General features: G+C 35.6%; 1 protein-coding gene across 3 annotated transcripts in view; it reads left to right on the top strand.

Moving 5' to 3' along the window:
- Positions 1–14922, top strand: part of LOC119690777 (fibroblast growth factor 22) — a 129051-nt gene that overhangs the window by 9013 nt on the left and 105116 nt on the right. For all 3 annotated transcript variants that reach the window (XM_038106521.2, XM_038106522.2, XM_038106523.2), the window contains one exon: positions 11224–11684. In XM_038106521.2, coding sequence (XP_037962449.1) covers positions 11465–11684 — 220 coding nt within the window. In that variant the 5' untranslated portion in view covers positions 11224–11464. The remainder of the gene's footprint in view (positions 1–11223; positions 11685–14922) is intronic.

Genomic DNA, 14922 nt, shown 5'->3' with positions numbered 1-14922 from the left:
TGGAAATATCGTTGGTATTGAAATCCTAGATTGAAAGGCCACAGCGAGAGTTTATGGCTACTGCTAACATCCATGACTTATGGAATTGGCCTCTTCTTTTCACAATAACAATCTGTTTATCCGTGTTTATCCGGGAAGCCGGACTCTTGACTTAAAGAAGAAGCCGGTAGTTAAGTACTGGTTGGAATTGGTGTCTGAGAATATAATGTTTTTTTTTGGATATGTTTTTGTCAATCAATAAACGATTTTTTAGCTGATGATGAACAAATTTAAGAATGCGCTGTCAGGGCGCACAGTCGACGTCGCGACGCCACCAAGCGTATTTATAAAATTGCAAACTTTATAGATTTCAATTAGATCTTTCACTAAGCAGCCAGAGCGTCGTCAAACGTCCAATTGAGTACAAATCGATCATCGGGTAAAAGTGCTAAGTGTGACAGCTGTCACTAGATGCGGGCCAGTCGTGTCGAGATTCAATTGATCAGTTCAACACACAGTAGTTCAACACCGATTTGCAACAAAAAATGTGGTGAAATGGTGATCCGAAAACTGTTAACTCTACACACATACGGGGATATACTCATTTTGAAAAGATTACGAAAAGAAACTAGAGTACACAAGATGTACCCGCGAGCTTCGCTTTGCCTTAAAAAGTTATCCCGTGGCAATAATAGCCTATCCAAGGTGTCAGCTAACTCCATACCAAATTTCGTCAAAATTGATTCAGCCGTTTTGACGTGAAGAAGTATCAAACACACATACTCACAAACTTTCGAATTTATTATATTAGTAGGATAGTCGGATTATCAAAATGAGAAATTCTTTCTGCAAATAGCAATACGTGAATGCATAAAATTATACCTTCAGTTGGTTAACAAATTCCTTAGCTGCTACTTTTGGAACACAATTTTAAACGATCTATTGTTTCTGCAACCGCCTTATCACATAATATGTATACCTACTGCGTTTTTTATTTCATTCGCACGACACATGGTTCGTAGATTTTAAAAGAGTACGAGTGAACTGCTATGAGGGACATGAAAGTTTATTGTTATAAATATATACTACCTAGGTTGGTACTTGTTTAAAGAATTCAATGAAAATTTTAACTTCCTGCCATTAAAAATACATTTATGATCGAGGAAAGATGATATCGCATGAAAACTATAAAAAATGCTTGATATATGTTTGTATCTACTTCAAGGGCAGATAATAAAACTCAATACTCTTGGAAAAATATGAACCTAAAGGTAGGGCCGTGAAATGAAATTCAAGTTTGTGATAGCTAAAGGGAAACACAACGGTATTGCAAGAAATGCGGAATCTAGAATACACAAATCTATGTCTGAAGCAGTACTGGACCGTGGATAATTCTTGTATATATTTACTAAGGTATTCCGAGTTAGATACATAATGTTTTGTAAAATCTTCGGATTACTTTGGATTTTGTAACCAAAATTAAATCACAAATTATGATTTTGGCACTGTCAGAACTTAAATTTGGAATTGGGAATTTTACGTTTGACAACCATGTTATTAAAATTGATGCCTTCAAAGTAGCTACAAATAGGTAAGTATAGTATGTATAATTGAATTACATCTGCAATAAAAGTAAATTATAAGCAGCAATATTTATTGACATTTACAGAGGCACAAAACAACAGACTGCGACGATGACGATTGTAGTGAATTACCCTCCTCCTTCGGCAGTCGGGTAAAAATTAACCCAAATCACTTAAATGTTTAAGGTTGCCTGATAGAGATAAGGCCGCCTATTAATCGCATTTTATTGCTAGAACGCTTCAGGGAATTAGATAGATTTTGATGTTGTATGTATACTTACCATACAACACTGTACTTATATAAAATTTAACATACATGTGTGACACGGTTTTTGACTGATATACCTATAAGGTATTTGACAGCGCTAAACATCTGTTTTACGTGTCTTGTCAAGTGGTCCGACCATGTCATTCTATATTTTCTAAGACAAGGTGTGGTTGCAAGTCCTCATACTCGTATGCGGATAAATGCATATCTAATGTTCAGTGGTACGTATTGCATTGAAGTTAGAAAGTGACTAGATTAGTAACGTTGTAATATGAACAGTTATGTAAGTTGTAATTATAATAAAAACTACTTCGATTACCTCAACCTTCAATTAATATTATATGCATTTGATGAAATAAGTAAAGGAATTTAAACCTTAAGATAGGTATGTAGTAGAAGGCGACCTAACTAATCTCATTGCACACGCTTGTGTTCGTTATTTATAAAATTAAACCGTAAAAGCTAATTTTCACATATTTTCTTTAGTATCAATACAAAAGTCTTTGGATATAACTACTCAACAATATATTTAGGTACAACTCTTTCCCAAAAACGTGTCTCCCCGCGATTGTGTATTGACATTCTCTACGATCTTCATTGGGGAGAGGCAATAAAATAGAAATAAAACCCATGTAGTACATACTTACTACGGTGATAACATTTATTCAAAGTCCCTTTCAATTTTGAGATCCATCTGTGTGGTCCACTGCTGACTATCATCGACTAACCTTAAAAAAATCGTTACTTTTAGTAAGATTAAAACCTGGCAAAATGACTTCTTTAAATTCTTTTGAAGTACTTGCTAAATTCAATGGGCGTACGTTCGGATCTGCCAAGACAAACTAATAGGTTAATAGACAATCAATTAAAAGGGTGTCGACCCAAGATTTGTGGCTAAAATCGTAAACAACGTGCGTTCGAGTACTTAAAGGCCCATTCACACTTTGGCGCGAGGATTAGGTCAGCGATCGTCATCAGGTGAAGACGCGACCGTCTGTTCTAAATTTAAATTCGAACAGGTCTGTTCGAATGTTCTTTTTTTGAATTTTGGCATTGTCTTCCGTCGTAAGCTCTGCTCACTCATAGGACGGGTTACTACACACAACTGACCCTGTCTCACCACGTGGGTTTCGGTTGTTATTTTGACTCATTATGAAAACTAATGAAAATGTTACTCGATTTACTACTTGACTTATGTGGATTGGATAGGCTAAAATACATTGATTAAAACTTATTAACAACAGTTTATTAATTTAATTTAGTTTTAAACTAAATTATAAAGTTTTGTATTTAACAGATTCAAATTAATACCAATTTTTAACCGATTTAATTATTTATACACAACTACGAGTAATTGAAAAATAATTACCTACTTATTAACTAGTGAGTTGTACGTTGAACCGTTATCTTGGCTAGAATAACTTCCGTCCGTTTAATTATTTTCGCCATGTTTTACCATTACATTGTTTAACGCAGATTAAAAGATACATCAGGGAGTTTTTTTTCTGAGTTCTTGTTATTAAATAGTTACGCCCTTATTACTAAAACTGACCCAGGACCTACATATCAAATCTAGTGTATTTAAAAAAAAATGAAATCGCTATTGAATTATGCATTTCCTTCTCTATGAATAAAAGTCCCGTGGCTGCCCTTTTCCTATTAACTAAAATTTCTCTCACTTTCACCAGCACTTCAGAGGCGCGAGCATAGGATTCGATACTATTTTCGAATCTACACGAAGGGTCGCTTTTACCAAACGCTAAACGTATTTAAATCAAATTTTTAATACATTTTGTACCAACTGACAGACGTATAACAGGCTACTAAATACGTTTAGCGTTTGGTGAAATTCCACCTAACATGGAAAAAACAAATGCCACTTTTGGAACTAACAAATTTTCCTTACATTTTGACAGTGACAGTTGACGATACGCAACGTAAACGGAGGTTTCGAATCCTGTGCTCGGGCAACTGACCTCACATGTATGTGATGTGACAATAGTGAAATAGAACATTACATCATGGTTAGTTGGCAATTAGCCGTGCCAGCAAACAAATAACTATTTTAGTGCTGATAAACACGAACAGATCAAAGAACTGCCTCTTGTTAAAGATGATAGTGATAAAGCTGTAGATAATTGGGGGAGTTATGGCGATGGGAAGATAGAAGCTGCGGCCTCATCATCATCATCAGCCAAACTCAAATTCTAAACTCAAACTCAAATATTTTTATTCATCGTAAAAATATTATTTTTTCTGATAAACGCCAATTTTTACAAACTACTCTCCGTAATAATCATCCAATGCTGGACATAGGGCTCTCCCAAGGAGCGCCACAACACTCGGTCCTCGGCCTTCCTCATCCAACCACTACCCGCCACCTGCCTAAGGTTGTCAGTCCAGCGGGCAGGAGGGCGTCCCACGCTGCGCTTGCCTGTTCGTGGTCTCCACTCGAGATCTCGTTTACTCCAACGGTTATCGGTTCTTCGGCAGATATGACCAGCTCAATGCCACTTCAGCTTGCATATCCTTGAATGTAGGGAATTGATTCCAATCGATGTAGGTATAAGGAGTCATATTCATACATATTTGTGAACGCAAAATGTGGATAACTATTAGTTAGTAAATATTGTACCTACCCATAAGTCATTATTATATGATTTTCCAGGAATTTCTCGACGGTTAATGAATATGACTCCTTATTGTATTATTTTATTGGTATTTATGAATAAATATAATAAGTAAAATAGAACTTAACTGTAATAAGTAATGTCGATTAGTGGCCTTGAGAATGGATATTTCGGAAAAAGCTGAATTTATGTAACAGTTTATTTAACGATAAGAATTGTAACGGGTTTGTGCAGTAATATAAAATGTATTTATTATTCAAAACTCAATTCAAGGTAAATTGTTATCTGAATTATTGCTAGGCGGCAGCAGTGGATTGTGGAATTAACATATCACCTGCATTTTCTTAACTGTCATCGCCGCCATTTTGTTTACATATTGGAATCAGAAATGTTTATTTCTAATCAATTTTGAAGTTACTGGAAAATCAATAAGTATTTAAAATATGCTAATCTTAACCGCAATTTATATTTTGGTATTCAATAACAAATTAGTTAAAAAGTATCGTGGTCATAATATATCATTCATAATAAAACTGATGTATATTTATAGGTACCTAACTAAATTGCTCTCGATATTGTGTTCGGTTGTAACATTATTAAATGGTATCTTGACCGCAATTAAAAGTTCTGCCGTCTCTACCACTCAGAACTATTTTCAAATTACAGGACAAAAATCATCTAAAATATTCAAGACAGTTTTGTTGCATTAACACAGTTTAGTACAAATTTAAGACGCTGAAAATAAACATCCGTTCCTACATCCTAAATAATTATATATACTGCACTTAACCCAAAATAAGAATAACTAACGTTAGCAGCCAACATTCATGACAACCACTCTAAGTAAAATCTTGTGGAAGTTATGAAAGCTATCACATGATTTGATTAGGTTGAGTGGCTACGAAAAAGGCGATTAAATTTTATTCGTGGTGAATGAAAAGACGGCTGAATGGTGTAGTGTTTAGTGAACCTGACTGCTATGCCGAAGGTCCCGGTTTCGATTCCCGGCTAGGGCAGATATTTGTTTAAAGACGATATTTGTATATAACTCGTGTCTTGGGTGTTGATATTTATATTTAGTATGTATCTATCTATGTATTTATGTAGATATATCAGCTGTCCGACACCCATAACACAGGTTCTGCCTAGCTTGGGGTCGGATGGCCGTGTGTGAGATGTCCCCATATTTATTTATTATTTTAATCTGCAGTTTGTACTTAGGACCTAAAGGTATATTAAAATCAATCCTTATTTCCACATCACGCGTCAATGGAAAATCCGGAATTATGACGAGATACCTAAAAAGGGTAACCAAATCAAGCATTTAAGACGAATGATCTGAATTAAGGACTGAACTAAGAACTTAATACATTAAGGTTTGTCTATAATCTGACGGATTTCTCCACTCCTGATTGTGTTCAGATAGTGTTATCACTATTATTAAATGAATTTCTATGCTAAGAGTTTAATTCGTTATCTCTTTCCATGGCTCCACAAAGCTCGGCGATTTACTCGCGTTCTGTGCTAGAAACAGGTGACAAGCCCTTTTAGATTATGTTGATGCTCTGTTGATAATTCTGAATAATGGCCGATACAGCTCGCTGGCATTCGTTGAATTGATGATCCAATAAAAATACCTAATTGACTCTCAAACGTACCGTGGTGAATTAAATTAAATATACATTCGATAAAAGTGTCAAATCATGGGATGCTTAAAATATGCGAGAATGTTTAATTGATTTTGACACCATTTTAGCGATTTAAAAAACGTCGTTTAACACGAATTTTGATTTGATTATTTTAACAGATAGCTGACAGATATTTTTACAAGGATAGCCTAGGACAAACTGATGCGACGTTTGTTAGTTGATGATGATGATGATGATGGTTATAAAATAGCGTATTCTGTCTGTCCATTGGAACAGATGAGACAAGACCTTGGTGCCCCATTCTAAACTACTTTAGATCTAGATCTGAAATAGTTCAGAATATTATTGAAAGTTGAACAAACCTATGAAGACAATTACACGAATCAAATATAATAGCGACTCTTAAAGTGGTGTCTAATAAAAATGTTAGTTTCATATCTTTTAATAACTAGTGTCGTGCGTTTTAAATGTATGTCCCCAAGACCAGACTCTATAATTATAATGTTAGCAAAACATTAACATGACTGTGAACTCAATTAAAATTAAGACATGTAGATATGTGTATAATATTCTTGACATTTATAAATACCTGGTTATTCTGAAATAATGTGTACGTACTAAACATTTTTATAGTACACTAGCTGTCCCCGCGAGCTACGCTTCGCCTTAAAAAGTTTTCCCGTGGGAATTCCGGGATAAAAAGTAGCCTATGTTCTTTCCCAGGGTCTATACCATATGTATACCAAATTTCATTCAAATCCGTTCAGTAGTTTTGTCGTGAAAGAGTAACAGACAGACAGACAGACACAGTTACTTTCACATTTATAATATTAGTAAGGATTACATAATAATATGCAATATACCTATTATGGTAGGATTAAAATATAAGAATGTATAAGTACTTAATTGTTTTAAAAACAAGTACTCTCTTTTAGCCCCTAGCTAGGTTGTTCAGTAATTCAACTTGGACTGGATTCTACACTAGATCAACTATAAATTTAAACACAGTAAAGTATTATAATAGAAGTAGTTGACATAGTAGGTACCTACGTGTACCTACGTGTCATTGGTCACGCTCTTTCGTATAAATGGGGTCACTGAGTTCAAACAGATGTAACTAATCAAAACAACTTTCATTGAATTGTGAGTGAGTATTGCCTAAATGTTGATCCACATCCTATTTTCCGTCAAGTATTTTACAAACAAATTTTAATGTGTATAAAGGTATCATTCAGTAATAATAGTTAAAAGTGTTAGGTAATTAAAGAAGTAAGCTAGAAGCGGGCGACTCGAAGTCATTCAAATTCTAAACGCTTTGATCTATAATAGTAAATACAGTGCCACAAAGTTATCTGTTCCGGTGAGAGTTCACGTAAACGTCTAAAATTTCTTAATTCTACTTATAAGTATTTATGTTTGCTCGTATTGTTAATTCGCTCTTGCGGTGTTAATAAACCCATCTAATCTTTAACAATATACAATTCATTAGTAAGTAATGAGATATATAGATCAATTTAGTTTGCTCTCACCGGAACACATAAGTTTGCCGCACTATAAAAGCCCTTAATGCAAAAAAATATTACAAAATCTCTATCAACCAAGAAAGAGCCATCCAAAGAAAAAAAAACAGAAATTCAGTACGTTTGGTTTGCAAAAACTAATCAACAAACAAACATGCACCAAAATAAATAAAAAATATAGGCATAAACATTACCCACATGATGCCGGAAGAGGCATTCAGAGCGGCCGTGTCGTGTGTACATCTCTCTAACGTCTAAGCTCGCAAATATCGATGCTAATTTTATACGCAACGAACTCGTGTAGTGCCACAAACTTATCTGTTCCGGTGACAGCTCACGTAAATGTGTAATATTTCTTCATTCTATAAGATTTTAAGTTTGCCAGTAGTGGTAATTCGCTCTTGTAGTTTCTATAAACCCATCTAATATATATCAATATATAATTCATAAGTAAATAATGAGATATTGATCAATTTAGTTCGCTCTCACCGGAACAGATAAGTTTGTCGCACTGTATGTATGTCTTATGCATTGTCAACTGTTCACTACGGGTTTTCGGGAGCAAATTTATAATTAGTTTTACTGAATTCATGTTACGATCTAGCTGTTCTCTTTGAAATGTAACTTCTTCACTATAGAGCTTCTACTATGTTACTGTATTTTTGACGTTTCCTTATGTCTGGTAAGTATAGTTGGTTTTCCTTTGCCGTCGTCAAATATGTATGGGATTTCGAATGTCTAAAAACCAATAATATAATGGACAGAGTATAAGTTGTTTAATTTTATTATGCTTTAAATTTTGTATTTCGACGTTTCGTATATTTACCAATCTTGTTTATTGTAAATTTTCTCTGCAAATTGACTTAGTTCGAGATTTTCATGATATATTCTTTCGTGTAATGACCAATTGCAAGGTTTCATTCAAGGGGAAATGCTACTTGTAACTACCTAGGTCCTTATTTACATTTGAGGACTAATGTCTTAGGTGTGGCTTCAGATTTGTGCTGCCCTTTGAATTGGCTAATGGTCCATTAGTCTTTTGAAAGTGTTAATTTATTAATGCTAGTCCAGAACAGATAAAATGACGTTTGTCATTCGTCGTGGTCAACTAAATCAACAGTATATCTGGTATGATTTGAAAATATCTTTTGGAGTGTCTTACATTGCGGCAAGACTGCCATTTAGGTGGTTTTAGTTGAAGTTTAATATGAATAACCTATGTCGTAATTATCTTATCAGTATTTTTTTTAAAGTAAATACATTCGTATTAAAGGACAATAACCTGGGAAAAAGATGGCAGGCTGAACTAAAGAATCATTTCCTCTGCTTCATCATTACCGACAACGAGACGTCTCCTAAAATATCAAAGCAGGAACAAAACACTACTAGTTGTCTACTTCGATTTGTGAAACGTAGAAAACATGCTGCCAAATTCCTCAGAAGAAAAACTTACGCTGAAAATAGTTCGCATCGCTTTCTAATTGCCGAACCTCTTTGCAGACGATTGTCGTATACAACTGCACTTCACAGGGTCATTGACATATTTATATTTTTAGAGATCCGTATTATTTTAGTTTTTTGTAAAGTTACCTTAAATTTATCACTATCGTCAACCTTAACAAAACAACTTTTAGCAGCTGCAACAGTACCTGTGGAGCCCAATACTGCATACTTAGATGCAGTTGTTAAAAGAACCAACTTTAAAACATTGAGATACAGAACCCTCCAAAAGTGCAGCATTTATAACAGACTTGGATCTTTTTCGGACATTATGTTACAAATCTTTATTGATGTTCATCTGTTGATCATTTTGTTTTGTTCTGTATTATTTGGCTGTAGCTGACAATGCTGCTGCTGACAACGCTGGTGAATGGCTGTTCTGTATTATTTGGCTGTAGCTGACATTTCGCGGTGGCTAAATTGTAAATTCTGTCTGCCGTATAACACCCTTATACCTCATTCGCTACGTCTGTAATCTGTCTGTGTACATTTACCAGATTAAAAAACGTGGTAAGTACTTAAATAATGATTGTATAATTTCAGAAAAGATTCCGTACACGTAAGTCTCCGTTAGACTATTTACCTAATACAAATATCAGATAAGATACGCAGATTAGATCTTGGACGGACCCACTCTTAAATAATCTTGCGAGGTAAATTTTTTGTACTTACTTACAGTTTTAAAAGTAATATACTTACAACAAGTAGGGGCAACCTAATCTTTATTAATCTAAATCTAAATTATTATTGCGGGCATTGCGGCACAGCTACTACCATAGATAATACAAAAAGTATAGTCTATTAATATACTGGTTTGACATTACTAAAGAGGTGTCATGTCATAATTAAAAAGAAGTTGCTAACGTGCACCTTCTAACGGTAATTAGTAACCTGTTTGGAAAACCTACACATACCTAGATACTAATAATCGTATTACTTACTAAAATATATTTACCTAACTATATTTACTTTAATATAATATAGATTATCTTTTTACGAGATTATCCTATTTTTCCCAACCTGTAATAGTATTTAACCGTTAAGTAACATGTAAAAAAAACATAACCTACTTGTTCAGACGGAGAGAAAAAGCTAAGCCTCCTCTAGATGACAGTTTCAGGACTCCCTGAAATTAAGCAACTACGTTGTGCGATGCCTACCTCTCTACCTGAAAAAAGAGACGTACTTATGTGTACGAAAGAAAATGATAGCTGAAAAAAATGCGAACTACTGACCATCGATAAACTACGTATATTTTTGTGATGAATTTATTGGGTTAAAGACGAAGACGACTATAAAATTCATATTTTATCAAAAGATTGGACCTCAGACAAGGAGCCGGTAGGTAAGTAGTGGCTGGATGAGGAACACCAAGGACTGAATGTCGTGCCTCCCGGGGAGAGGCCTGTTTCCAGTAGTGGACGATTATGGGTTGATGATGAAGATTATTATCAGTTTGCCACAATCTTGAAAGCCATGGGGCTCCTACCGTCCATTTGCAATCTTATTCTGATTTACCTAGAATTTCATGCAAAAATCAGTTATGTGGAGTGAGTTGGAAATTGTTTCGATCTTTAACCTCAAAATGAGTAAAAGCGTTGCAGACCAGGTGAACTGTTAAACATTCCATTTAGATTCCACGGTCAGTCGCTCCATCATGAGTAATGCTAAAAGAAAACCGGATCCAATGCTTTAAACACTGATTCCATCTTAATTTGTAGCCAACTGTGAAAAATTTCCACTTAGCACGGTGGTTTCACAAAATTTTAGATGGCAGTCATCTTTATGGCAATGTCGACTACTTGATAAGGGCCTTGTTGGTGTCGAAAGCGGATCGGACTTAGGTTAACAAGATGGTAGTAGCAGATAGCAGTAGCTTTTTAATTCTTGGGAGCTTTTTCCTCACAAACATTAATTACTTACTTGTGTGTACGCATTAAACATGACCACAAAAGATCTTTCAGAAAACGTGTTTTTTACCCTTCCAGAATTAGATTGGAATGCTTAATTTTATCTGCAGTCTCTACACGATTTCCCATGCGTCCGCATAACTGTCGCCCAGCTGTATCACTAACACCCGCCTATTTGTTACAGACGGTATCCAGTACAGACCGCGGCCACCGCGAACCGACCGCACCCGTGTCGCAAGCGCCACTCTGTCGCCCAAACCACGTCTAGTGATAGCGTGGAACCGTCATGGATGCGAGTGGTGAGCAGCGAGTGTTTTTTCGTGTGTTCCACGCTAGCCGGACTGACGAGCCGGTGGTGTAGGTGGTAGTTGTGGAGGCGGGGTGCAGTGACGGCGGGGGCGGGGCGGCCATGGGCGCGGCGCGTCATGCGGCTGCGCACGCGCCCGCTGCGCCTGCTGCTGGCCGCGCTGGCGCTGGGCTGCTGCGCCGCCGCGCCGGCGCCCGACGCGCGCGCGCAGCGCTCGGCCAACCTCAGCCACATCACGGGCACGTCCCGGAATATACAGATGTTCCTCAAGAACAGATACCTGCAGCTGCTGCCCGACGGGACCGTCAACGGCACCACCGACGGGAACAGCGTTTACAGTGAGTCTCTTTATCATTATTCAATTGTTTAATTATTGTTTTTATTTTAGAATCAGGGGTGAGGTCTCATTGGTACGTTTCACGTGTTGCGTCGTGTCGATAATGGGGCATGTCATAAAAATATTTATTATTTTTCATAATAGATTTATTATTTTTGTCATTTGTTGTTTTTGAGGAAAACCCAACTTTATTTCCTGGCATGAGGATCTGTCAATCAAACGTCAGCGCAACGCACTAATGGAGCCTCGACCTCAGAGGTTGGCGCTTGGTTAGATTCGGTAAATATTTCATTAGTTATCACTGACCGATTACAATTAGTTCCATAAATAAAACTGTTGCTCTACAACTTCTGCAAGCGGAATTAGGCATATTTCATGCTATTAAATGAAAAAAAAAAAAACTATTATGGACACTTATCTCTTAATAAATTGTGTGAAAATCACCGTTGTCTCAGTGACTAGCAATTTCTTTTCACGAGTCTAAGGTATTCAACATAAATAACATTGAAGAAATCTATTTGGCCGTTATATTCTTGTATTGTAACTATATTAACAGTTACGGCGGGTTAAAATAGGAGCAATGAAATGTACTTCATCAGGAATCAGCAGGAATCAAAGATCAACTAAATGGATTGAATAAAAAACTATCCAGTTACACAATGGATGATTTCTGCATCGTCATGATAGGGGAGGAAGATTTTACAAAAACCAATAATTATCATGGGTTAATAACACATATAAGAAACGTGCTAGAAAATATAGAACACACCAACGTAATAATATGTACGCCCACATTTAAATATGGACAACATCAATATATGTTTAACGGAAGAGTCGAATTGTTTAATCATCTTCTGTATTCGGATGTGCTCAAAAATGAATATGCCTACCTATGGGACTCGAACACAACGCTGCTCTATGACCATAGTATGTTTTATAGAGGACACGGGCACCTAAACAACAGAGGCCTGCGAAATATATTAAATTGCATACACCAACAAATAAAAATGCATGAAAATTATGATGAAGAGGGCAACAATAAACACGTTGAAGAAATACCAGATGACCTGACAGCATCATTTTTTCGAACAGACCGAGTCTAGGTATATTCCACCAGAACATATGCGGAATTAGTAATAAAAAAGATGAAATTGATCTGTACCTTAATAACTTAAGTTCTAGTAAGGAATTACACTATCTTTGTTTCACTGAGCATTTTCTGTATGATCATTCCATTAATCTATTTCAACTAAATAATTATAACTTAGCATGCTATAACAATCGTAGTAATAAAAAAAGAGGTGGATCTCTCATCCTGGGTCTGCAAGACAGAAAGTGTGAGGAACTTAGGATTTGTAAAAAACTATATAAAAATAAGAGCTTTGAAGTTTGTGGTATTGGGGATCTAGAGACTAACTTATGTATTATTTGTTGCTATCGTAATCCCGAACTTGAAAATTTCAACATTTTCATGGAACAACTAGAAAAAATGCTGGAGCACTTCTTCGACAAAAAATGTATAATATGCGGAGATTTTAATGTTGACCTTCTAATAGACTGTAAAAAACAAAATGAATTAATCTCTCTACTAAAATCTTATAATTTCAGACACCTAATTAATGAAATAACTTTCATACGAAACGACTCAGAATCATGCATCGATAATTTCTTTACTAATCTACCTGAGGAGTACGTGGGAAAGAATGTAGTAGATCACAATGGCCTGGCTGATGGACACGCTGGAATTTTTTGTGATCTTTTACTTGACATCTCAGGTTCCAAAAAAAATACCAGTGAATCAATCACTATGGTAAGACGAACATTCTCTAAAGAAAACAATGAAAATTTCAGGAAAGAAATCATGAAAGAAAATTGGAATAGTAAAAATACTACCGGTTTCGTGGAAACTTTCAATAAAGTCTACAAACAGAGCTTTCCAAAAAGGAGAAAAAAACTAAAAATTAAAAAGGGCACTAAAATCACTTGGACTACAAAAGGCATTAAAGCCTCGAGTAAAATGAAAAGGATACTTACACATACAAATAGCTGTGACCCTACCATAAAGTCTTATCGCAGTAATTATATAAAAATATACAGAAAGGTTATTAAAATAGCCAAAAAAATTGGCGTTCAAACAGAAATAGAAAAAGCGAAGAACTCAACCAAAGGAATTTGGAACTGCGTTAATAGACACCGAAATAAAAATTCTGTATCTCTAAAAGAAGAACTGTTGTTAAAAGTAAATGATAAGATAGTGCACCTCCCACAAGAAATAGTAAACATTTTTTCAGATAAATTTAAGTTCGAAGATGACAGCACGATTGTGAATCCTGACGAGGCAATAGCGCTACTCTCAGAAAATTATGAAAAAACATCAGATAACATGATCTGTAGAGCCACTACCCCCACTGAAATTACAAAGACAGTAGTAGGCTTTAAAAATAAAAAATCATGCGGTCACGATGAAGTTCCAATAACGGTAATCAAAGACAATATAGATATTCTCGCAACTCCCTTATCCAACTTCTTCAATGCGTGCATGTTTGAGGGGGTATTCCCAGAGCAACTAAAAATAGCCAAGATCTTGCCAAAACACAAAAAAGGCTCAAAAACTGACCCATCCAAGTACAGGCCAATCTCTCTCTTAACCATACTTTCAAAAATATTCGAAAAAATACTTAAATCTCGCCTAGTCCTACATCTAAACATGAATAACATTCTGAATGCTAGACAATTTGGTTATCGACGAGGTGTTGGAACTACAGATGCTATAGACAAGCTTCTAGATGATATAGTTCACAAACTAAATAACAAAGAAAAGGTGGCAGCTCTTTTTCTCGACCTTAGTTCAGCTTTTGACCTTGTAGATCATAAAATACTTCTGCAAAAGCTTGAATTTTACGGAGTCAGAAATCAAACCTTAAAGCTTTTTGAATCCTATCTCAAGAACAGGAAACAGTTTGTGGAAATTACTAATATTGTAGATGGCAAAGAAGTTACTACCACTTCAGAATATGTAAATATTAAACGAGGAGTCCCACAAGGCTCAGTGTTGGGGCCCATTCTATTTATAATCTTTACTAATGACCTATTAGAATACATCCGGCGATCCTTCCCGGAAGATAAATTAATAGTATATGCAGATGATACTAATGCTATCCTATCGGCAAAAGACATGGATACCCTTGAATATAAATTAAATTACATACTTGATAACTTCAGTTTATGGTTTAAAGCCA

The sequence above is a fragment of the Plutella xylostella genome, chromosome 7 (genome assembly GCF_932276165.1).
Source record: "Plutella xylostella chromosome 7, ilPluXylo3.1, whole genome shotgun sequence".
In the NCBI taxonomy this organism is placed as follows: Eukaryota; Metazoa; Arthropoda; class Insecta; order Lepidoptera; family Plutellidae; genus Plutella; species Plutella xylostella.
Note: the sequence above shows the minus strand (reverse complement) of the source record. Positions and strands in the feature narration are given on the sequence as shown.